Source organism: Lepidochelys kempii, chromosome 23 (genome assembly GCF_965140265.1).
Source record: "Lepidochelys kempii isolate rLepKem1 chromosome 23, rLepKem1.hap2, whole genome shotgun sequence".
Lineage (NCBI taxonomy): Eukaryota > Metazoa > Chordata > Testudines > Cheloniidae > Lepidochelys > Lepidochelys kempii.
In genome coordinates this window covers 1,953,919-1,978,838 of record NC_133278.1, presented here as the reverse complement: position 1 = coordinate 1,978,838, position 24,920 = coordinate 1,953,919, and the positions used below count along the sequence as shown (strand labels likewise).

General features: G+C 51.7%; 1 protein-coding gene across 1 annotated transcript; it reads left to right on the top strand.

Annotated features, from left to right (window-relative positions):
* Window positions 1–6,826: 6,826 nt before the first annotated feature.
* On the top strand, window positions 6,827–23,691 carry CRX (cone-rod homeobox). Its single transcript, XM_073321419.1, has 4 exons — window positions 6,827–6,877; window positions 13,540–13,736; window positions 17,548–17,699; window positions 19,487–23,691. Exons 2-4 carry the CDS (start codon window positions 13,640–13,642, stop codon window positions 20,108–20,110), a joined length of 873 nt encoding a protein of 290 aa, XP_073177520.1. The 5' UTR covers window positions 6,827–6,877; window positions 13,540–13,639; the 3' UTR covers window positions 20,111–23,691.
* Window positions 23,692–24,920: the final 1,229 nt, after the last annotated feature.

The window sequence follows — 24,920 nt, the reverse complement described above, 5'->3', positions numbered from 1 at the left end:
ACTGTATGTGGGGAGCACCGATTCTCTTGGCAAATTCTTCCAGGCTGATTTCCTGTTCCCTTTCCTCTGACGCCCCCTTTGCCCGCTTTTAAATGAGACTCTGGGCGATGCCGGATTTGGGCCGGAGGCCCAGGGGCAAGAGACGATGCGTCTGCAAAGCCACTTCAAAGGGGCCTCTTCCCATCCAATGGGGGTTAGCCCAGCCCAGCCGCATCCACTTGGCGTGCGGCGTATATAACCCGGCCGCTGCTCGGCCCTATGGTACGGCATGTAATCTCCTCCCTGCTTCTATTCCAAGACTGGGGATTTTCAATTAAGAATACTTACGGCCTTCCTCTCCTCTTGCTGCTATTTCCCTAATGAGCAGTGGCTGGTAACAAATTAATAGCCCTGACAGTGTGACCCTAATCCTCCTGTGTATTATAATTAAGAGAGGGAAGGCCTTGCTTCGGTCCAGCCTGCTGTGTGTAATTAATCAACCCGTGGCCCGGGCAAGGCTGGGGATTAACGAAACCCTTTAGTTTAACTTTTCTCTTTCTGGACTCATTACTGTAGCCCCCCATCCCCGACCCAGGGGGAATTATTAAATACAGCCCTGGGCCCGGCCCCGCTTTGCCGGCCCGGCTGCTTTTCTGCGAGGTGGCAAATCCCATTGCTTTGTTTTGGCTTGGCCGGGAATTAATGGTAATTAAAAGTGCATTGTTGTCCCGGCTTCCCGATTGATGACAATGGAATATTCCTTTCCCCTGGCCTCATTTTAAGTGCATTAGCTAAAGGGGATAGGCGAGCTAGAGTCCAATTAAACAATGGGCTTGGAGATGGCAGGGAGCGAGGAGTTAAAAAGGAGGTGGGTGGTGAGGGCAGGACTCCTGGGTTCTATCCTCAGCTCTGGGAGGGGAGTGGGGTCTACTGGTTAGATCAGGGGGCTGGGAGCCAGGACTTCTGGGTTCTATCCATGGCTCTGGGAGGGGAGTGGGGTCTAGTGATAGGGTTGGGAGCCAGGACTTTTGGGTTCATGCTGCGGGCAGGGATGAGGCTTCACCTCTTGTGAAAAGGCTTCCTTGGGGTGGTATTTGGGAGGCGGCGGGGAGTCATCCCTTCTCTGCCCCCGCACCCCAGATCTGAAGCAGATGGAATGAGCCTTCTAATTACTGATTGCAAACGGAGTATTGGGTGGGGCCATGAACCCCCACAACCAAATGCCCCCAAATTGTCACCCCACACCTTGCCCGGGGCACTGAAGCCCCATGCTGAATCTCAAGCCAAGCGCCTGGAGGGAGGGGAGAGAATCCAGCCTGGGTGTTGACATCATCCCTACAGCTGGGGTCTGGGCCTGGGCTGCCCCCAGCCCGACTGGGGCCCTGGTCATTTAGAGCCTAGGTTCTATTGTGGGGGTCTGTAGTGATAGATCTAGCCCCAGTTTTCCCTCTGGGGCAGGCTCGGCAGTTATAGGGGTCGCTCCCTGTGGCTGGGCCGTGTGGTGTGACTAGCCAGGGGCCGGGAGAGGGGGGCTGGGGATGAACAGAGATGGGGTAGTGAGCTGCTCCCAGATGAAGAACCCAGCCTCACTGCGGGTCTGGAGCCCTGGGAGCCCCCTGCTTCAAGGAACAAGACATGGAGGGTTCTGAAGAGAGATAGGGGTGCAGAGCTACTGGGGAAGTGCAAGAGAGAAATCACAGCATACGCTCCAATCCAAGGACACACCCTAGCCCCATTGACTCCAGCAGAGCATAGCACGTGAGTCTGTTCTGTCCTGAATTGGGTCCCTCCCAAGAAGGATCCTGGCTGGGAACACAAACTCTCGAGGTCTCCCTGCCGCCTTGGGGCAGGGACAGCGTCCAAAACACAGGTACTGGCCCCAAGCGTAGTTTGTAGGATGATCCTATGAATGGAATTACGGTAGCACCAGGGGGTCCCCATTGTGCTGCGTGCCCACACAAAGGGTGGGAGGGGAAACTGGGGCCCAAAGAGTTGCAGTGAGATGCCACAGCAGGTCTGTGGCAGAGAACCCCAGAGTTCTGAGTCCCAGAGTAGTGGGGGGCTGGGAGCCAGGACTCCTGGGTTCCATGCCCCGCTCTGGGAGGGGAGTGAGGTCAGGACACAGGCCAAAGCTGGCTCTAAATGATCCCACGAGGTTGGGGGGAAACTGAGACTTGGGTCCTGATTGCCTGGGAGGTTCTCAGGCTGACTGGCTCTGCCACCCAAGCAGCTGCCCCTCTCCCCGTCCATGCCACCCTCTGGGCTTGCGGAGAGACCCCCTTTCGTCCCGGGGGATCACGTTTAATTGCGTCTGGCATTTCGGCCGCGGATTAGCTACTCGCTGCCAGCCGGGCGGACTGTCTTCCCCAAAGTCACCTCGCTTGAGTCCACCTCCGACCCCCTTCCCTGCCACCCGCCCAGGATTAAGGGGTGAAATATAGACAATGACAGCTGACATCACAGCCTCCCTTACTTAAATCTTCCACATGTAGGTGGCCTCTTCCTCTTCTATTCCTTTCCCCCCCTCTCTCGCTCTCTCTCTCTTCCTCCCCCTCCTCAAAGTCTTCGCCTCCTGGAGTTGGCACACCCAGGTGAGTTGCTAGCAAGAGAGATCAGCTAGTCTTTTTATTGTGTGCGACGGGGAGGTATGATTATTTGCCACTGATCCAGATTTAGGGCAGGGTGGGGGGGTTTAGCGCTCTTGATAAAATTATATCTAATGATTTAAAGTCTTTACATTCGTAATGCCACTCGTCTGGCTTTAGCGCGCTTAATTCAAGTGCTGTTGGACTGGGGAAGGCCTGCACGGGTCCAGTTCTTCCTCCAAATGTTTTGAGGTGGTTCTTTTTTTGGAGGGACGCAGATGATGGGAATTTATTGGTAGATGCTGGTGGCGAGCTGGGTGTGAAATGTACGCTGGCATGTGGAGCGGGGGATCGGTCTGGGTTGGGTCAATTGTTGGGATTGAGTTTTAAAATGGGAAGCGAAGAACTATTGCGTGACGTGACCATCAGACACTTAGTTATTTGTGCTGTCTCTGGAGCTGGTTTTGTGCCACTGGGCAATGGAGAAGGGGCATCTGCCTTATAATTTCAGAGGGGGACTTGACTGGTAATTAGGAAACCAACCACAAATAACATAACGGTTGGCGTTAAAACCACACTGGGCTTGGAGATGAACCGAGCACGTGTGCTGGGATGCTGGTGTCTTTCCGAGTTCTTTTTGCAAGAACAGGTGACAAAGAGTTATAGGAATCTGCGCCGCCAGGAGAAATTCAATATTTGTTTCTTCCTCTGGGTGCCGTTCTGAATAGCGAGCGATTTTCATCATTCAAATTGATTGGCTTTGGAAAAACAACCCGACAGTAATGTGTAGCATTTCAGACTGGAACAGGAGACTAGATTACCCTGTGTAGACAAAACAGATGTTTCTACCCCGGCGTTCCGACTCGTTGTAGGACAGCACCGTCCGTGTGTCGAATGAGGGACAGGAGCAGGTGTACAAGGACTATCTCTGCATGGAGTATTTCTATTAACGATAGATCTGCAATTATGCAGCATTTCTCAAATGCGGCTACCAGCGGCTTCTCTTGCGGCCACGGGGCACAAAGCTGCAGCCTCTCTCCTTCCTGTTGCTCCTGGATGTGCCGCCTGGGTGTTGGTTGCTGGGGCCGCCAGCAGGAGTCACCCTGCGCCTCCCCTGGAGACATGTGGGGCACAATGCCGGGGGAGCATGTGGCAGGTGGCCAATGGGTTCCTGACCTACCTTCTTGGGAGCAGTGAGGCTCAGGCTTTGGGCACTGGCCCCGGGTCTTCGGGCCTGTCCTGGGGCTCAAGCGGTGGGGTTCCCCCATATCGCCCCTGGCCCCCATTGCCTCCACCCCCACCCACCCATCACCACTGATCTAGAGCATATTTTACTTTGAAACTACCAAGCCAGTATTCTGTGAAACTTTACTTTAGAACCAATCAATTGGGTGATAATGGATTTAAATCTTTAGATTTAAAAGTGTGGCTGCACTGAAATTTCTCGCAGATCGAATTCTCTTTCATTCTGGTCTTTATAGAGTGCACTGGGGCGGTGGGGAGGGGGGGGAGCGGGGATGTTTGCAAGGACACAAGGCCTTGGGCAGGCGTTTGTAGTCACAGGCAGACTGTGACACAGGGTAAATGACTGGACAAGGGACAGGATGAGTGAGTCTCTGCCAAGGGTCTTAAGACATCTACCAAGTGGATGGGTTTCTGGTCCTTTTAATCCAAAAGTTCTCAAACATCAAATGGAAAAACAAACAAATGATTCTGTGGAAGCCGCTTGGTTCACAGTCTGGCTCCCCCGAGAAAGTTGTGTTGTCAGGGTGCAAAGTCAATCTCCAGTTTCCTCTTTATTTTATTGTGCAGCTACCTTTTTTTCTATTAACATTTTATTAAACAATTTAAAATCTGCCTCGAAAAAACCAGCGTAACCAAACAAACGGTTCCGAATACGTCCACTTCTCATGCTAGCGTCACCATTTGCTACCTAACCTTAAACATTTCATGCTGTATAATACAAAGGGTTTAAAATGGAAATCAATTCTTTGTATTACACAATTTACAAATGCACACATTACACTTATAAAAATCCCCTGGTGAAAGGCCAATGATTACAAGAAGCTAAAGACTAGAAGCAAAGTTAAAGACAAAGGAAGTTGGAAACTTTTGGAAATGGTGTGAAACTAGGCCGAGTGCTGTCATCTCTTTGTTACCTTGTGCTTTGTCGGTCTGTCACCACCTAAAAAGAAAAGGAGGACTTGTCGCACCTTAGAGACTGACCAATTTATATCTCTAAGGTGCCACAAGTCCTCTTTTTCTTTTTGCGAATACAGACTAACACGGCTGTTACTCTGAAACCTGTCTCCACCTATTGTCTCGCCTCTTACCCTTATCTTGTAAGTTTCTCGGGCAGGGACTATCTCTTTCAACATGCGCCTGATGCCACAAGGCCCTTGGTTGTTAGTAAAACTCCGACACAACAACTAAACTTCTACAGGATAGGCACGCCACCCTTGAACGCTCTTTGGCCTTTGCATTTTCTTAGCTGCAAAGTGAAAACTTAATGTGCTGCAACCCCCCTCGGTTTGCAGATAAAATAAGGGGAAGAAAGTGGGGAAAGCAAGGTATTCTCTCTCTCGGGTACTGAACTGTATGGAAATGAATCCAACTTTCTCCCTGAATTTTATTTTTGCCTCTAAGCTTCTTAGGAGAGTAATTTCAGCCGAGCAATCCGAGCGCTCTTGAATGAAATTTTTGGACCTTGTCTCTAGTCTCATCAGCTTGCTCAAAAGATTGTTAATCTCCTACAATCTCTCATTTTGCTGCCTTTGCAGAGTGTTTTCATTTGGTTATTTGTTTATATGTATATATAAAGAAAAGAGATTGGAGAAGGGGGAAGAGGAGGAGGGGGGGAAGGATCCTATCTTCTTTGAGGATGCACAGCTCTGCAGAAAGGAGCTGGTCTCTTCTGCTTGTAGCTGTTTGGATCTTCGTGATTAGAGACACAATTCAAATATGAATATTGGTTCCTCTCTAGAGGCACACAGTGGCTTGGTTAAAAGTGGCGCCTATAGATTGCAAAGAGATCTTCCTTCCCTGAAAGCAGTACAAACTTTTTAAACCAGAATTTTTGTTTTTTTAGTACTCTAGTTTTTTTTTTTTTTTTAATTGACACTGCTTTAAATATTAGAGGGAAGAATGCAGAAGTGAAATAATACTTCGAAGGTTGATTGCTACCGAAGCACTTTTATGCAAACTGCATTAGCCTGAATGTAACAAAAATGAGTGTTCTTTCTGCGAATATGTTATTTCTCTCTGTTAAATGTTTTTTAATCCAAGTAACCTCAAATATTAGCTTGCTGGTTTTAAAAATAAACACAAGATTGTTTTGTATCTTTCTTTGAAACGTGAGGCTTATCTTTCATGCCTAGATTTGTGGTCTTTTAAAAGCAATAGATTTGGGTTATCGTTTTTTGAATTATTAGGCCCTAATCCGCAAAGGTTTCTGTGTATGATTAACTAACGAGGAGCATTCCTACGAGATTTGACATTTTCCACACAAAATATTAGCCTGCTGCTACAGTACGGTGTCTTCTCGTTCTTTTTCTAAAGTTCCACCTATTGAAATTGGAAAATGAATTAGATGAATTAAAATCCAACACAGCTGCGATCTATACTTTCTGACTGCTATTTTTGCTCACAAACTACCCCAACATACACCCATCTTGATCAAAGTCAATTTCAAGCCAAAGTGAAACTTTAAAAGGCAGCTCCCCATTCCAGACATGGACCTTCTCCTTTGCCATGTTCTCCCTCCAGAAGGAGAGCAAAGACCTCCAGAGCCATCTGAGAAAAACAATTCCCCCGGATATTAATCTGCAAGAGGTCTGTTGTTATAATTCCTATCATGTGAGATCCTTAAGGCAACAGCTGAGAATGGACGTAGCTTACACACAAAATTGTTTTGAGCAAACACTCTTCCCCCCCCCCCCCCCGCCCCCACTCCTGGGGCTTAGAGGAGAAAATCCCAAATCTTCAGATCTGAAAGCACAGAGAGACAGGGAGAGGAAAAGTCTGCTGAATCTACTGCGACCGCTCTAAATCTGCTCTCTGATTCAGGTTAAGCTTCTCTTTTTATTGCAGATTATACAGCTCGACTCCTCTATCTCTTCTCAAGTTATCCTTTTAACACATTTTGCTCCTTCTTGCTGCTTTTTTGGGGGGTGGCGTGGCATGGGTTTGCTAAAGATTTGCACATCCTCTTCTGGTGATCCAGCAGCAAACCGGTCTCTGTTATGTTTTCTTCCAGCACCTCCCAGCACTGTTCAGTCTGGACCCTTTGGAAGGACATTTGCTTGGGCAAAAAGGTAAGAAGACCTTTGGTAAAGACGGGTAGGAATTTTTTTCTGCCTCCAAAGCAGAATTTGCACACCTCGACTGCCAATGCCAGAGGTGACTTTGCTGCTATGCCATTCGAGCCCTCTGCTCACTAGCCTTGCTGGGGCAAGAATTAAATCCCCAAAGAAAACCCCAAAACTTTCTTTCTTGGGATTACCAAGGTAAGGACAGTTCAAAAAGAAAACGACACAACTGCCGCAAACGTGCAAATCTTGCTTATTTCTTCCAGCCAACAGGATAGATCTAAAACAAGGCATTCTTCTTTGGTTTATTCTTATTTCTTAACTTTCTTTTATAAATTCTCAGCAGGAAATCAGTTTAGATTAGAATTTCCCTTATATTTTGTTTGTACGCTGGAATCTTAAGTCAAATGAGTTTCACAAAATATATCCACAGGGACAGATTTTCTTTTAAAGCCACCCGCATAGGTAGCAGCCATGCCGCAGTCTCTAGGGCTGGGGTTGTTTTAAATGGAGAGGGTTGTAAACCTGTACTATTCATGCTTTTGCACACTGTTTTAAACAAACTGGAATTTAATCTTTGCTTTTTCCTGTTGCAAAGATTGTAACCTGGCTGTGGACAAGATGGCTTAAAGTGGCACCGAAACCTGGGATGTTTTTAGAACCAATTGAAAATGAAGTTGTGATTTTTTTTCCCCTACAGATTCAAACATCTGATTCATGGAAATTGAGTCAGGTTTTTTAAAAGGATCTTAAACAAAGTTGTTCCTATAATTATAATGACAAAATGATAATAATAAAGTCAGTGTGAAGGGGCCAAAGTTTTGTACTGAGTGATAAGGGACCAAAGAACTTTTTGTAGGGTGATTTGTCATATTCGCACAGCCCAGGCTTAAACCCACAATTTGCCCCACTGTCAACGGATCACACTGAACTGGAAGAAAATTTGGCCAGTCATCACCACAGCCGAGTTGTGGGTCCATTTATATATTTCACTCAGCCTAAGAAGTTGACAACAATATAAGTTTCGTTACAAATTGGCTTACTGACAAATTTCATCAAAAATATTAAGGTTGGATACCGCTCTAGAAAGCAGTTACATTCCTTTTCAACATGCAAAAGCAATAGCCAGTGCAAAATGATTCAGTATAAAACCTGGATCTAGAGAAGAGGGGAAAAAATATTTCTCTTTTGTTTTGCTATGATCAACACCCTAAAAGAACTACGTTCAAAGGTGGTAACCTGCCTTCAGAAATGGATCAAACCAGGAATAATGTTGTCGGTTTCATTCCAACTCATGTTTTAAGTCATCACCATTAGCCTTAACAAGGTCCCTTCTAATTGTTAAGTTACCTTCAATACATAAAACGCAAACGAAAAATGATGCATAAAAAGCTCTTCAGAACTAAATCTTTATTATTTTGTTTTAAGGTCTAACTTTAAACTCTCAGGGAGATGTGATTTATCTAAATTCCTATTAATTAACTGAGAGAAGGGGAAAGAATGATCAGAATATTGGTTGCACGCAATTGCCTTGCAATGATTTGTAACAATATTCTAAGTTCAGCTCAGTTACTATGTTTGCTTCCTAACAAAGGAGGCATGCATCTTGCTTTTTTCATTTAAATAATAATTATAGAATTCCAGTGAGTATATTTCAATATGTATATTTAACATAAACAAAACTGATGATTTTCTAATAATAATAAAATAATAATAATGTGTCTATATATAAATATATATACATTGTGATATATCTCTAGAGAGAAAAATACATTCATACATTTTGGGATCAAATTGTGGCATTCTTCAATTCTTCAGCGATTCATGGCTTGTTTTGTGCCAGAAACAAGCTAAATGCTACCAAAACATTTCAGACACAACACTGCTAAAATGTCTTTTATTCAATTATTCCTTTTGGTAAAATAACCGATTATCCCCACAAAGAGGAAAACTTGATTTCGCAAATCTCTTTATGAACTAAGAAGAAAAGATCTGAATGTAATTCATACAGGTTTTGCAAAATCATCAAAACCACTTTCAAATGCTTTGAGCTATTTAAAGTGTTTTTTCAACACTCAAAAACATGTTTTCTTTGCCCCTGCCTGGCCATTCTGCAAAATCCATTATTTTAAATCGATCTCAGTGCTTTCCCAGATTATCTATCTCTAGTGGTTTTAGTTAAAGTGGATTTTGTTGACTTGTCAGCGAAATCACCAGAATTATTTGTATAAAAGGTTTGGAAGAAAAAACATGGGCATTTAAACTGGTTCTGTTTGGGGAAAAAATTATTAACAGAATCACCTTAGCTCGCTGTCATTTCAGATTTGAGAGCTACTGATGAAAAGTGCTATATAAGAACTAGGTAATAATGATAATTCATAACTCAGGATCACATTTTCAATAGCACCCAAATGACTTTGACTTTGGGGGCCCTTTTGAAAAATTGTACTTTAAATTCCTCTATCATTTAGACGTTTTACAAATTTTACCGTACGTTTGTCGGCCAAAAGGAAAAAAAAATTTGTTCTTGAAAATACATTCCAATGCATTTTAAGAACATAAGAACGGCCACACTGGGTCAGACCAAAGGTCCATCTAGCCCAGTGTCCTGTCTGATGCCAGGTGCCCCAGAGGGAATGAATAGAACAGGGAAATATCAAGTGATCCAAAGAGTTTTCCCCTTAATACATCAATTTGTTCTAAAAGGCTCTTTCTGGATTTCCCTCCTCTAATGGGCTCTATTTTTGATGTATTTGTGGTGGGATTTTTTTGTTTGGTTTTAGTTGTTTGGTTTTGGTTTTTTGCTCAGACTTGTTTTTCCTCTGATCAAATCTGGAAGTGCAAAAATTCATCAATGCCCTGTTTACAGACTTCACTCCAGAGTCAACATGCAGCATTAGAAGCCGAAGGCTGCTTAGTAAGGTGCAAATGAGTTGCTAACTGTGAGTCTATCAGTTCATCCCCCACTCTCCCCAATCCTCCACTTGTTTACAAGTGCCCTCAGAAATTTACCATGCAAGGCAGCTAATGACTGAGGATGGCAAATTGCAATCAAGGGGCTGTTTTAGGAGGAAGTTTGGTTCAACCCTCATTATTTTGTTACTTTACCCACAGTTTGTTTTCATGGAGAGAATAAGGAATTAGCTGGATCCCACTGTCCCCACCCAGCAGCTCCATTAAGAGATGCAAAATCAGTACAGGCCAGAAATCCTGGCGCAAGGCAAAAATAGCAGCCCCCAGATGAATAAAGCTCCATCGTGGTGGCATTTCAGGATTTATTCTGAGGGATAGGTTTTAAGGCCAGAAGGAACTATTAAGATATTTTTTCAGAGTAGCAGCCGGGTTAGTCTGTATTCGCAAAAAGAACAGGAGGACTTGTGGCACCTTAGAGACTAACAAATTTATTTGAGCATGAGCTTTCGGGAGCTACAGCATCCGATGAAGTGAGGAGCCACAAGTCCTCCTTTTCATTAAGATCTTGTGACCTACGCTTCCCCGATCCGAGAAATTCAAGCAGCAATTCCCACACCAGACTCCATAACTGGTGGGCGTCTTTTAGAAAGACACCCCAGCTCGATTCTAAGGTTCTAAGGAAAATCCCCCCAGTCGCTTGGGAGGGTGTCCCACCGTGGCCAATCTGCAGTAGCAGGCGCTTCCCTTAAAAACTCCACCCCGGGAATGAGGTGGTTTTTCCGTGATGATGGGAATTCGGCTTGCCGGTTTTGTTTCTAGCTCGCAGGGCTCCAGAGAACAGCCTGTAAACATGACCTGCAAAGGCTCCCACCCCAGAAAATGAAACAAAAAGGCCCCCACATCCTGTGGGGCTTTGAAGATCTCGTGATTTCTTAAGCCAGTCTTGTAACTTGTTTCGGTTTTTTTGGAGCCTGATGCCTGATATTTTGAAGGCTGGGGCTTGGCGATTGTAGGTTAACTGCTCTTGCTGTTAAAAGGTGTCCCTTGTTTCTAGACAACTTTCAGCCATCGTATCTTTATTGTGATAGCCCTTGGGGCCCCAGGCATGGACCAGACCGCTGCTGTGCCAGGCGCTGTACATTTTTGTTTCTATGAGGTGCATTATGGTAACACGTAGGCACCCCAGGCATGGGCCAGGCCCCTATTGTGCTGGGCGCTGTACGTTTTTATTGCTTTAGGTGTATTATGGTAGCACCGTGGCCCAGGCCCCATTGCGCCAGATTCTGTACGAATGAAGCCAGGGATTTTGTCCTTATCTGCTAGATGAAAGAGTCCTCTGCTCTCAGAGATCTTCCCCTGTGGGCCTTTTATAGACACCCCTCCTCCCCCCCCCCCCCCCCCGATCCAAACCAGAAAGAAGGGAAAATCTGGGATGTGTTTTGACTTTTCAAGTCCAGCTGAGCTCTGGACCCTGACTGAGCCGAATCCACAAAATGTAGGAAGCTGGAAGGAGAAGGGGGGTGGATCCTATTAAATGGCTCCCCTCCTATGGAAACTTCCCAGCAGGCAAACTCAAGAGGAACCTCCCCGCCTGGTGAAGGCAGCCTCGCCACGGCTAATTTTGTTTTATTTCATTTGGTTTTGCCTGTTGAAACCCATTTATCTGGGCTCTAGTTCTAGACCCGGCCAAGAAAAGGTGTTGAATTCGTTCGTGATTTATGAGCGTTTTCTGGGCCGTGCTCGTCACCAGCCCTGTTATTAACCGGAATGAGCGCAATACAATGTGGCTTGGCCTGGCACGAATTCTCGTGTTCCCCTGGAGGGAGTTTAATGGCACAGACAGAGGAGGTGGCAGGGGTGGCACGGTTTTCCTCTCCTTTCCTGAATCCGTCTGGGTATGGAATGGCTCAGACGACAGCAGCTAGTTAAGGCAAAAGGAAACAAGAAAGCAAGTTCTCGTCTACACTAGCAAAACAGCCTCCTCGTTTTCAGCCGCTGGTCAGTGCTCAAACAATCGTGAGCCGTTTGCACTAAGTGCTCGCACCCTCACGCTGTGTCCGTGACAGTGATGGGTAAGGAATTAGACCAAAGCCGCCTACACAGCATTGCCGTGATCAGATCTGCTCCGAGCAGATGACTCTAAAATGCTCAGCCCCACGAGGTCTCCCAAAGTTGTTACCTCTTGGGGGGAAATTAACGTGGGGTGGGCCAGGATGGGATATATTGGCTATATTTTCTAAGGGAAGGCCAGCGATAGTGGGGCCTTGTCTATAGCCTGGCAACAGCTGCCTTTCAGGGAGAGCTCTTCTTAGATTGATTGCCCGAGGGTTCTCTGGCATGGAACTGATTTATTTGTATTATGCTGGCCCCTAAAAGGCCCAGACCAAGATCAGGGCCCTGTCGTGCCAGGCGCTGCCCAGACCGCGACCAAGATCAGGGCCCCGTCGTGTCAGGCGCTGCCCAGACCCCAAGCGAAATCAGCGCCCCGTCATGCCAGTTACTGCACAAAGAGTGATAGACAATCCCTGCCCCAAAAAGCTGACAATTGCAATAGACAAGGAGTGGGAGGGGAAACTGAGGCACTAACTGGGGCAGTGACTTACACATCAGTTCACTGGCAGAGCTGGGACTAGAACCAGGATTTCAGCATCTCCATCCAGGGCCCTGTCCCCTAGAGAACTGGTCCCATCCCACAGGGTCTTGGTCCGGTCAGCTGACCACATTAAATTATTCTGTTAGCAAAACCCTGGTCTTCTGACTTTGTACATTTCTTCACTAGCCTGTGCCCTGGAGGCCCTGATGACCCTGGGCCCAGACACACAGCTGGCATAAATCGGAACAGCTGCATCCCCATTCTAGACCCTCAGCTGGTGTTAACGAGCGAATCTCACACCAGCTGAGGATCCGGCCTGGTACAAATAGCCAAAACCCCAATCTGCCCCCATGCTTCCCCCCACACTTCGTCAGCAGATCTGTGCTTTACACCTCCCAGGAACTGGACTGTACAGAAGTTTCCACCCTACTGTAATGGAAACTGACCGGAGAGCTTCTTTCTTATAGGGGTCGACTTAACTGGTGCGGTATGGACTGATGTTGCAATGGGGCAGGGAGGCCTCTTCCCGCGCCTTTCCGGGGACGCTGCTTTGTATCTCTAGCCCGGGGTAGGCAACCTATGGCACACGTGCCAAAGGTGTCACTCACACTGCCCGGGTCCCGGCCACCGGTCCGGGGGGCTCTGCATTTTAATTTAATTTTAAACGAAGCTTAAACATTTTTAAAAACCTTATTTACTTTACATACAACAGTAGTTTAGATCTATATTAAAGACTTATCGAAAGAGACCTTCTAAAAACGTTAAAATGTGTGACTGGCATGCAAAACCTTAAATTAGAGTGAATAAATGAAGACTCGGCCCACCGCTTCCGAAAGGTTGCCGACCCCTGCTCTAGCCTGTAGCCAGCCCCTTCTCCTGCCCCATGCCCTGAGCTGGGTGTGTGTCTGCTATCCATGCAGAGGAACAACGCAACAGCGTGGGGGAGGGCAGGGAGGTTTGCTGGGCTTGGTTGAGTTAATTGGAAGGGAAGTGTGGATTAAAGGGTTAACCAGTCTCCTTCAACCCTGGTCCCCTGAAGGTGTGAAGTCCCGGTGCTGTCTTCTCACCATTGGAGGAGCCCTTACCTCAGCTCCCCCTGGCCACTTTTAGAGGAGGGTGCCCACAATTTCTGGGTGTGTCTTTTCCTCTCTCCACTCTGCAGCGAGCCTGGGCAGCTGAGCGGATTGGAATAACCTAGCGTCCCAGTCCTCCGGGGTGGGTGAGACGAGAAGGAGCCCCTTCGGGATCGCCAGTTCCTGAGCATGATGTCCTATATGAAGCAGCCTCATTATGCAGTCAATGGGTTAACCCTAGCAGGACCGGGCATGGACCTGCTCCACTCCGCCGTGGGATACCCAAGTAAGTGCCTTTCCGCGATTCCTCCATGGGCGCTCGGAGACTAGGGTCATGGAGGCCACAGAAGAACCTACCGTCAATTTCAGAGCTATCAATTTCTGTGGAGTGGGTTGTGGGTTAGGGTGAGCAGAGAGCAGTGTGAAAAATCGGTGGGGAGTCATAGAATCCTATACAAGACAAAGTCCCAAATATCGGGACATCCGGTCACCCTGTTGTGGTTGCTGGGGGAAAGAAACTAATTATTGTAGAGAGAGTGAAATAAGTTAAAAGAACGAGGAGGACTTGTGGCACCTTAGAGACTAACAAATTTATTTGATCATGAGCTTTCATGAGCCAAAACCCACTTCATTGCATGCATGCAGTATATAGATATCTATATCTTCCTACTGTATTTTCCACTCCATGCATCCGATGAAGTGGGTTTTAGCCCATGAAAGCTTAGGCTCAAATACATTGGTTAGTCTCTAAGGTCCCACAAGTCCTCCTTTTCTTTTTGCAAATACAGACTAACACGGCTGTTACTCTGAAACCTGAAATAAGTTAGTTACCATTACATAGCCAGCAAGTGACCTTGGTTCTTATCGTACAGAGCTGAAGACACCAGTTTCTGTTCAATTGAGTGAGTGAAATACGCCAGTTACAATTACTTCACACATCAAAGAAATCCATGATCCTCAGTGAGATGTTAGCATTGTCCTGAGCTTTATCCTGAGCGTGTGAAGTAGACTAGTTATTCTCTAGGCACTGGAAAAAGCAAACAGGTGGTGTAATAATTCTAGAGGAAGAAAGCAAAATCAGTTGGTTATTATTGTAAATACAGCTAAATAAACCAGTTACCATGACGCTGAACGAGTCAGCCAGCCCGGTTATTCTACAGCGACTGAGATCAGCCAGCTATTCTAGAGACAGGTTTCAGAGTGGCAGCCGTGTTAGTCTGTATTTGCAAAAAGAAAAGGAGTACTTGTGGCACCTTAGAGACTAACCAATTTATTTGAGCATGAGCTTGATTATCACTACAAAAGGTCCCCCCCCCGCCGCCCCCACTCTCCTGCTGGTAATAGCTCACCTTAAGTGATCACTCTCCTTACAGTGTGTACGGTAACACCCATTGTTTCATGTTCTCTGTGTATATAAATCTCCTCACTGTATTTTCCACTGAATGCATCCGATGAAGTGAGTTGTAGCTCACGAAAGCTTATGCTCTAATAAATTGGTTAGTCTCTAAGGTGCCCCAAGTCCTCCTGTTCTATTCTAGAGAGTGAGTGAAATAAACCAATTATTATAGAGTGAGCAAAGCAAATGAGTTAGGCTTATTTCACCCACTCTCTGTGATTCATTTATTTTACCTTATCATTATGACTATTAAAGTGAGCGGAATAAACCAGTTGTCAGAGTGAAATAGTCACCTAGAAGAGACTGGGGTTTGAGTCATAGAATATCATTCAGAGATACTTTGACAGAGGTCACCTAAGAGCCCGAGGGTTGCTTGTGGGAATTTGCAATCAGTGGGTTTCTGCTCTCCCTGCAGTCATGTCCCCCTCATTGAAACTCAGAACGCTGGCCTGCAAAGTAGCACCCCCACCCCTCTCTGTTGCTCCTGGATGCACCACCTTGGTGTTGGTCGCTGGGGCCCCCTGGAGTCACGTGGGGCACAAGGCTGGAAAATCAGGCAGCCAGTGAGTTCCCCACCTTCCCAGGGGCAGTGGGGCTCAGCTTGGGGGCGACAGGCTCTGGCTGCGGGGCTTCGGGCTCTGGCACTGGCTGGCTGTCAGCAGGCCCTGAGGTCCGGCCATATGGCTTCGGGCTCCATTCTCGGGCCCCATTCTCGGGCCCCATCCTCCAGCTACGGGACTTTGGGCTCTGGCCCCAGGCTTCAGGCTCCAGCCCTCGCTGCCTCCTCCCCTGCACTGCACCCCCATCTCCCCTGGCCCTCCCCCAGGGCTTACTTTGTCCCCAGGCCTGGTAGGGCTGAGTAAGTCTGCTGTGACAAGTGATATTAACAAACATACAAGTACCTCTTGTCACAGCAGACTCACTAGCTAGCAATAAATAAATTGTAATGATTTGGACGTGTCTATGTGCATAGTTATTTGGTTTCCCAACGCTATTATAATTTGGCCTGAGAACCCCTTAGAGGCTAAACCGCTGGCGAGAGACAAGCCAGCTTCGCCATTCCCAGGCCCCTTGTCCGCAGACCTTTACACTCGTGCGATGTGGGTGCAAACGGCTCTCATTCTAGCTCATTACACTCAGCGGTGCCCAGGTGCAGAGGACGGCACAAGCCGCAAACTGAGAAGCTGACTGCGTTTCTCAGAGATGGAGCTGACGAGAAAGTTGAGATCCAAGCTCAGCCCAACATTGCGGGGGATTTCTGGGTTCCTGGCTTTAAGCCGGACCCCACTGTAGGATCCCCCAGCTCTAAGCACAGACGCAGGAGAAATGCTGAGCAAACGTGTGACCTAGTGCAGGGTTCCTCTAATCTCGACCACGCGTCCCCAGTGCACACGCACCCCGAGCAGTCTGGGTGTGTGTCACGTGCAATGCGTGGCCACACAGTCATGAGTTTCAAGAGTGACTTGGGATTGGACGGCCCATACCTGAGGCTCCTCAAAGAGATCTGATTTTCACCCTCACCCCCGTCCGCCCCGAAGGGCAGGTGGAGACTCAAAATGAGGAGGGGTCTAAAGTCACTAGTCATTAAAACCCCGTGGTCTCACTCTCCACGGGCTCTGACTCTCCACTGCAACGGGTGTGAATCAGGTGTAGCTGCACTAAAGGGTCTCATTCCCCTGTGCATTGCTCCTTACACACCCACGTGCCCCAGTGCAATGAGGGTGACCCTGTCGTGGTGGCATTTTGCCCTCACTTTGCCCTGGTGCAAACGGCCACATGGCAACTTGTGCAAACGAAAGCCGAATGGCCAATTTAAATCACCTCCCCGGCTGCCAGGGTCCCTCTGGCATCTCCACAGCCCCCTGCTTGCACCCTCTGGCCCCGCTCTCCATGCAGCCAGGCCAACGACTGCACCGGAAAGGGCTGACCTGCAGGCCAGAGCTGCGGGAAAGGCTGCTGGGGCCTTCACACTGACAGACACGGGCAGCTCTGCCCGGCTCCTCTCACCCCCCTCGGAGCATCCGAACCCCTCGCAGTCTGTAATCCAACCCGGCCAAGCCCTAGAGGGCCTGTTCCGTAAATCACACACTGGGTTTTCTGGGGGGGGATTTTCGAGACCCACCCACCCCACATAACGCTGCAACAAACGCACCAAAATAACAGCCCGCCCTCCTCCTGCCATGCTATGGGCGGAGCCCTCCTCTCCACTGGGCGGGTGGGAAACCGAGGCACACAGCGACGACGGCCCAGTTCCTCCAAGGTCACTGATCCTGAGCCTGGTGGTCTGACCACTAGACTCTCCTGCCTTCTGAGCTACAAATGCCTTTGCCTTAGCCAAGATCTCTTTCTCTGGTAACAAATTGCTCGGAGCTGTGGAGTGGCCCAGACACCCAGGGCTGAATGATTATGATTATTTGGCTGGTGTATTACGGTAGCGCCTTGGCGCCCCAGTTGTGGGCCAGGCCCCCTGGCGCTAGATGCTGTACGTTATTTATGAGGTGTATTACGGTAATGCAGTGGAACAAGCCGCTTGCCCCCCACCGTGCCCTGGAAGGGGGTCACCGAAGGGCAGGGAGAAGCAGATGCCTGGGGGACAGCCCTGATTGCTGCTCCCGCAGCCCCCCACTCCGGGGACAACCCCCCCGGCTTGTCCGTCCCACCCTGAGAGCAGCAGGCGTAACTGTCTCCTCTCCCCCCACAGCCACCCCACGGAAGCAGCGGCGCGAGCGGACGACCTTCACGCGGGCCCAGCTGGACATTCTGGAGGCGCTCTTCGCTAAGACCCGCTACCCCGACATCTTCATGCGGGAGGAGGTAGCGCTCAAGATCAACCTGCCGGAGTCCCGGGTGCAGGTGAGGATGGGAGCCCGGACTGACCCCTGGCCAGACGGTTGTGTGTGTGTACGCATGCGTGTGTGTATGTACTGCTGCCTCCTGCTGGAAAGGGTGTATGTGTGAGCACACATGGCTGGCCGCTGCCCTCTGCTGAGTGGAATTGGAACTGCTCACCTTGGTGTCATAAGCCCTATACTGCTGACAGCCGATGGGGATTCTCCTTTAGCAGCGTGCTGGGGTTTGGGAGCAGGTTTGAGTTCTGTGTGCAGCTCCCAGCAGCCTCTGGGGAAATCCTACCTTGCAATGGAGGTGGAACAGGATTTTACATCCCCTGTGGGACCCCACAAATGTAACCCAATGCATGTGATATCAAGAGCGGGTGTTTGCCCAGCCCAGAAAGGCGGCCACCTCTGGAGAGGAGCCAGGGGGCTGTGCTGTGAACCTTGCAGGGCTGGGTAGGAGCTAAAGTCCAGGGAAGCTGCCAGGGGCTTTGGGAGGATGAATGTGGTTATCCCAGCTGGGCGCCTGAGTAAACACCTGGACTCTTTGCAACGTGGCCTCGGGAGGCCGGGCTGCAGCGTTTCCCTCTGCTGGAAGATGGCATTGGGGCCAGACCAGCCTGGGAGGGGAGAGTGCCCCCTCCTGACCCCCCACCCCACTCCCTGCAGCACAGCGCCCCCTAGTGCTGCGCTGGGGCATTGGTGCCAGCACTGACTGCCTGGAAGAGCGCCCCCTGTTGTGCCCCCCGCCCACTCCCTGCCAACAGCCCCTGTGGGGTGCAATACGCTTGACTGACAGAAGCTACAAAGTGGGTGACCCCCAGCTTAAGAGGCTTTCATCCCAGTGAAACTGCCTCCACACGAGGGGTCGGACTGGTACAACTATATCGGTCAAATAGCGCCCCCGGCAGACTCGGTTGTACCGGAGCGTGCGCCCTGCCTTTGGCGTTGGGTTAAATAAACCGGTTTAGGCTCGGTTGGTTTCGCTTTCCCATGTAGACAGAGCCTAGCTGCCCGGAGCTCAGAGCCGGCTCAACAGCTGCCCAGCACGTCCTACCACATCGCCAACCCTGAGTGTTAACAAATCCCGAGAGTTGGCTTAGAAATCATGCCATTTTTAAAAGTTAGAAATCAGTAAAATTTGGACTCTTTTTAAATTTGCCATGCGAGATCTCCCGATAATTGGCCGCCCTCCGTCTGCGTCCTGCAGGAAACGGTCCGGGTTTCTCGGGAGATGTTCATGGGGCAAGTTCACCCCCCGAACTTGACAGCGAAGGGCTAAGAACAAGAGAGAGACATCACCAGGTTGGGGGGAGGACAAATTCGAGGCTGGGTGTAAGGCAGTGAGCTGTGCGCTCACACAGTGGGTGTGTGTGTGTCTCTTTTGGATGAGGAGCAGCTGAGTTCTACGCTGCTCCTGCCAGGAAATCCCCCGTGCTCGACACTCTCAGAGGTCCCGATATTATGGGATTATTCTAGAGGCTCCCCCTGCAGCCTCAGTTTCCCTATCTGCTCTGGGGATAATACTAACAACAGCTGGCTCTGTTCTGCCCTAGTTCTGGGGCTTTGAGATCCTCCGAGAGAAGGGGCAGGATAATCCCCCCCCCCGAGTACAGTCATCCGGGGGGCTCAATGGCTAGAGACCAGCCCTAGGAGGGGAGGGCGAGATGGGCGCTTTGCGACCCCCCCGATCCAGCGGGAGGGGGTGGAGATGGACGCCAGCGGCTGTTGCAGCCGGGCCACGGCCAGGGGAAACGGACCCCCCTGGGCGCTGTGGCTCACCCCCGCCCCCCCCCCTCCCGGCAGGTTTGGTTCAAGAACCGACGGGCCAAATGCCGCCAGCAACAGCAGCAGAGCAGTGGCCAGGCCAAGGCGCGCCCGGCCAAGAAGAAGAGCTCGCCGGCCCGGGAGACCAGCTCGGAAACCAGCACCAACGGCCAGTACAGCCCCCCACCCGCCGGCGCTTCGGGCACCCCCAGTTCCACGGCCAGCGCCACCGTCTCCATCTGGAGCCCGGCCTCCATCTCCCCCATCCCCGACCCCCTGGCCTCCTCGGCCACCCCATGCATGCAGCGCTCCGCTGCCTACCCCATGACCTACACCCAGGCCACCGGCTACCCCCAGAGCTACGCCGGCTCCTCCGCCTACTTCCCCGGCCTGGACTGCGGCTCCTACCTCTCGCCCATGCACCCGCAGCTCTCCGCCCCCGGCGCTGCCCTGAGCCCCATCGCCGCCCCGGCCATGGGCAGCCACCTCAGCCAGTCTCCGGCCTCCCTGTCCAGCCAGGGCTACGGCACGGCCGGGCTCAGCTTTGGCTCGGTGGATTGCTTAGACTACAAGGATCAGACGGCCTCTTGGAAACTCAATTTCAACGCCGCGGACTGCTTGGATTACAAAGATCAGAGCTCCTGGAAGTTCCAGGTCTTGTGAAGTGGCAGGAGGCAGCCAGGGAGACACCCCCTGTCCATGCTTCCCCCCCCACCCCGAAGGCCCATCTCTCCCCTCCCCGCTGCCACCTTCTCGAGCCGCCTGGCCTCCGACCCACGTCCGTCGCCAGACTGAGATTGCAACCAGCATCGGGGATCTGACTGAGGGGGGACTCCCCCTTGCCCGGCATCACGGGGGGTTTGCCCTTCCTTGGAAACTTGCCCTGCTTGGTTGTTCGGGGACTGAGGACCCCACCCGGCGTGGCCACATGGGCCCCTCGCGCCGGGCGGTGCCTCGGGTTTTTTTTCCGCCTGAGCCCCGGACACGAAATCTGTCGAGGAATCTCAGCCGGGATCCCGCCCTGCTGATTTCCTCGGGGCGGGGGCTGGCTGGCGTGGCAGCCCCCACAGTCTGTGCCACCCCCACCACGTGGCACCCGGATCTGTAGGGGTGGAGCTGGGAAGTGGCACGGCTGGTTCTGGGTGGGAAGTAGCCCCCCGCCCCTGGCAGGTTTCTCCCTAGCCCTGGCCTGATCCTTCAAAGGGGGCGGGTGGGGGGGTCTGAGCAAAGGAAGTGAAGGGTGGAAAGAAATAGGGTGTGAGGTGGAGGAGTTAGGTCCAGGCATGTGCTGCCAGGACTCCTGGGTTCTTTTTCCGGTGTTGGGAGGGGAGCGAGGTTTAGAGAAGTGGGGACCGGGAGTCAGTTCTCCTCAGCTTTATTTCCAGCTCAGCCAATGATTAGGTGTCAGATGTTCCACCCCGTGCCTCGGTTTCCCCTTCTGTCGTGCCCTCCATTTGCATGGGGCCATGGGATCTGTGGATGGACAGCTCTGTGCTTGGCAAAGCTGAGGGCCAGGGCGAAGGGCGTGTGCCGAGGTCACAGCCTAGCGAGGACGGCTTAGGGAGCGTCGGGATTGAACCGGCTCCAGGTTCAGCTGCCCACAGTCCAGTCGTCCGGAACTGAGGTCCCGTTTCCTCTGGGTGGAGACCTCGCCGGCCACATCCTGCCAGAGAGAGGGTCTGCCCAGCTGGGGCGCCCGCAGCTGAGCTCTGGCCCAGAGGTGGCTGCGTTTCAGCAGCGGGTTCGGGATGGGAGCCTTTAATGCTGGAAGCTGAGACGTTGCTGGGTCAAAGGAACAATGCAGATTACCAGTAAAAATATATGTGGGGGGGTGGGAATTGAGCATTTAGAGAGCATTTGTCTAGACCCACTCCCCCCCATGTAAATCCTGAGTCTTCAGGCTCCCTCTGCTATGTGGAGCCAGGATCGGAGTGGCGTGGCCGTACCGGGGGCTCTCGGTAGAGGCGTCTGGACACAAACTCTCCCTGGGGTCCCCCTCCAGCACCCCAACCCGTGCCGCAGAGCTGCTGGGCTGACCCACCCCGGAATGGGTCCGTGGCCAGGCCACACCCCTGTCTCAAGCAAGCAACCCGGGTCATGAAGCGGGGCAAGGGACCCGGTCGCACTTAGCGAGTTGGAGGGGAGAGATCTATGCTGAGAGGCCAGCGGCGCGAGCCAGGGTCAAGGCCTGCCTGGCTGTTTGCAGGGTGGTGTTTTATTCTAACCTCCATTTCCCCTCCCCCCTGGATATTTTGGGTGCAAAACCCATTATTTGGGGAGGGGGTTAACTTGAAAGTGACGACAAATGCTTATGCTTTGAGGGCTCCCCTGCCTCGCGCTCTCCCAGGAGACTGACTGGTGTATGGCCTGGGCCAAACGCTCAGCAAACTGCCCTGGCTGTTCCGGGCTCCGACCCGGGGGGCTTTTTTTCTGTTTATTGTTCATCTGTTCGACCCCCCAAAATCCCCCAGAACGTGCTGATTTCGAATGCTGCGGCCTCGGTGCCGCCCGTCGCAAGCGACGAGGCCTTTGGGCTCTTTGCAGGGCTGGAAAAATCGCTCTTACATGGGAGTTAGGTGCTGAAATACCTTGGGGGGTCTGAGGCAACATCCAGGCACAAAGCACAACTTCCCACCCAATGGGGGCCCCGATCCTGAAAGCCATTCGCACAGGCCCCATGGGCTTGTCGGCTTGGGGCCAGAAAGGGGTGCAGTCAAACTGGGTTCGGCTCCTGCTGCTCTCGGACCCCGGTGGCAAAACTCCCCGGGATGGGGACAGGATCGGGTCCTCTGGCTTGTGCAGGGAGGAGAGCTGAGATGGTGACTAGCCAGGAGGTGGGGAAACTCGGCACAGATCCCAGCTGTCGAATGTTCAGCCGCTTTCCCTGAATCATCCTGGTTTCCAGCCCAGTTGTGGGGCAGGGGTCAGAGCCCGGCAGCTCAGAATGGAATTGCAGGGTGGACCACCTGAGGTCCTGACGCCGTTGCATTCACATGGAGCTTCCCCCTGCCCCCCACCTTTGGCTGTGTTTAAAAGTGTGTTGGGGAGAAGAGAGAATTGGTGATGCTTTGAGGCCCAGTTTCCCCATTGCCTTGCACACACATTTACACTAGTGCGGAAGAGGCATGAAACCGGATCGGAAGGATTCTCGTCCACACCTGTTCCACACTAGTGGGTGCACGACTATGGAGAACCCAGCTTTTTCTTTTCTAACCAGACCCCTTTGACTGCTCCCCTTTTCCAAAGCTGGCTGCATAGAAACTCCCCCAAAGATGTAGCGGATTCGGGTTCAGCTCCATCTCTGTCTGAGGCAGCCCCACTGAGATCCAGCTGGTGTCGGCTCCTAGAGATCTGAACTGGAGTGGCCGTTTGCTCTGGGGACGGTTCTAACATCAGAAGCCACCTCGCCTTGCACGTCTGCTGCCCCAGATTGATTCTCCTTGCCAGGGGTTTGCATTGAAACCAGCCACCTTACAGCTCACTGTGGGGCCCGAACGTCTCCATGCAATCATTTTCACCCATGCAAAACGCTCCGGCTCTGGTCGCACTTTGCAGCGGGGAATCGGACTAGACAAGAGCCGGGGCGCTGTGGAACTGCACGGCCGCATTTAGAATTTTGGCATGTAAATAAACCCCGACAGGTTGTGAGTTTCGTTTCGGGCGATTCTGTAGTTCTTTGTTTTCCCGCGAGCCGCCACGACGAGCCCCGTTTCCACCTTCACAGACAAAGGCTGTTTTAATTTATTTTTTGGCTGAATACCTCATTTCTGCCGCTCTTCCCTTTGCAAAGGAGCAACGAATGGCCTAGCTGCTAACGTTGCCACATCCCTCGGCATTAGGAGGTCACGTCTCCACCGCCTACGACTAGCTGGTTTTATTTTCACGCCTCTACCTGTGGAAATGTTTTATTTTTTGCTTTTTTCTAGCCATAGGTTTGCTCCAGTCGTTTTGTTTTTAAAGAAACGGGGGCAAAAAACATTAAAAAGAAAAGCAAAGCAAAGCAAGCCGAGACCATAAATATCTGCAAAGAGTTTGATTGTTTTTTGTGTGCACTAAAGTACTGGCTTAAAAACAAAAAAGCTATTTTGTAACTTGACGTAGAGGGGGGTTTTAGACTAGTTTTGTTAGGTGTCAAACTCCAGTGTCTGTAGGAGAAACAATTTCAATGCGAACTATTTTTGAGGACTTGATATTTATTCTTGATTTAGCGAGAGGCTGGTTCCTGTACCAGCCCCCAGTTTTTGGTGGTTTAAAGATTTAAAAAATAAAAAAAGTGCAAAGAACCCGGAGTTCTGGGCTGGCTTTTTTGGTTCTTGCCGTTGCTAATTTTAGCCCCGAGCCTGCAAAATGCTCACGCAGCTGGGTCGCTTCACTCAGGTGAGGGCTCTAATAGAGGTAAGGGGGTAGGGCAGGATTGAGAGGCACCGGCAGAGCTGCTGGGGAGCCCAGGGCTGGGCTGGCAGGGGCCTGTGGTCGGGAGCGAGGGGCACCGACAGAGCTAGGGGCGGGGGGAGCCCAGGGCTGGGCCGGCAGGGGGCTGCGGGTCGGGAGTGAGGGGCACCGGCAGAGCTGAGGGGGCCCCCCAGGGCTGGGCTAGCAGGGGTTGCGGGTCGGGAGTGAGGGGCACCGGCAGAGCTGAGGGGGCCCCAGGGCTGGGCTGGCAGGGGGCTGTGGGTCGGGAGTGAGGGGCACTGGCAGGGCTGGGGGGTCCCCCAGGGCTGGGCTGGGCTGGGCTGGCAGGGGGCTGCAGGTCGGGAGTGAGGGGCACCGGCAGGGCTGGGGTAGCAGGGGCTGTGGGTTGGGAGTGAGGGGCACCGACAGAGCTGGGGGGGCCCAGGGCTGGGCTAGCAGGGGCTGCGGGTTGGGAGTGAGGGGCACCGACAGAGCTGGGGGGGCCCAGGGCTGGGCTAGCAGGGGCTGCGGGTTGGGAGTGAGGGGCACCGGCAGAGCTGAGGGGGCCCCCCAGGGCTGGGCTAGCAGGGGCTGCGGGTCGGGAGTGAGGGGCACCGACAGAGCTGGGGGCGGGGGGGAGCCCAGGGCTGGGCCGGCAGGGGGCTGCGGGTCGGGAGTGAGGGGCACCGGCAGAGCTGAGGGGGCCCCCAGGGCTGGGCTGGGCTGGGCTGGGCTGGCAGGGGGCTGTGGGTCGGGAGTGAGGGGCACCGGCAGGGCTGGGAAGTGGGGAGCCTGGGCTGGGCTGACAGTGGTGGCTCCTGGTCAGGGCTGAGGGTCTTCGGTCAATTAGCTCAGGGAACATCTCCTGGTTGCTCCAGGGGCCCGTGGGGACGCCCTGAGGCAGGGGAGCAGATGGGCCGCGGTGTGAACCCGGTGAGGGGGGCTGGTGGGGACGGGGGGTACCCGCCCTTGGTGAGCGCTCTGCACCAACGCCCATCTCCTCAGCTCTGCCTGGAGCCCCCCGTTCCTGCTGATTTGGGGGGCAGGCACCAGAGGTCTCTGCAACAGGCAGCCGCGTCTG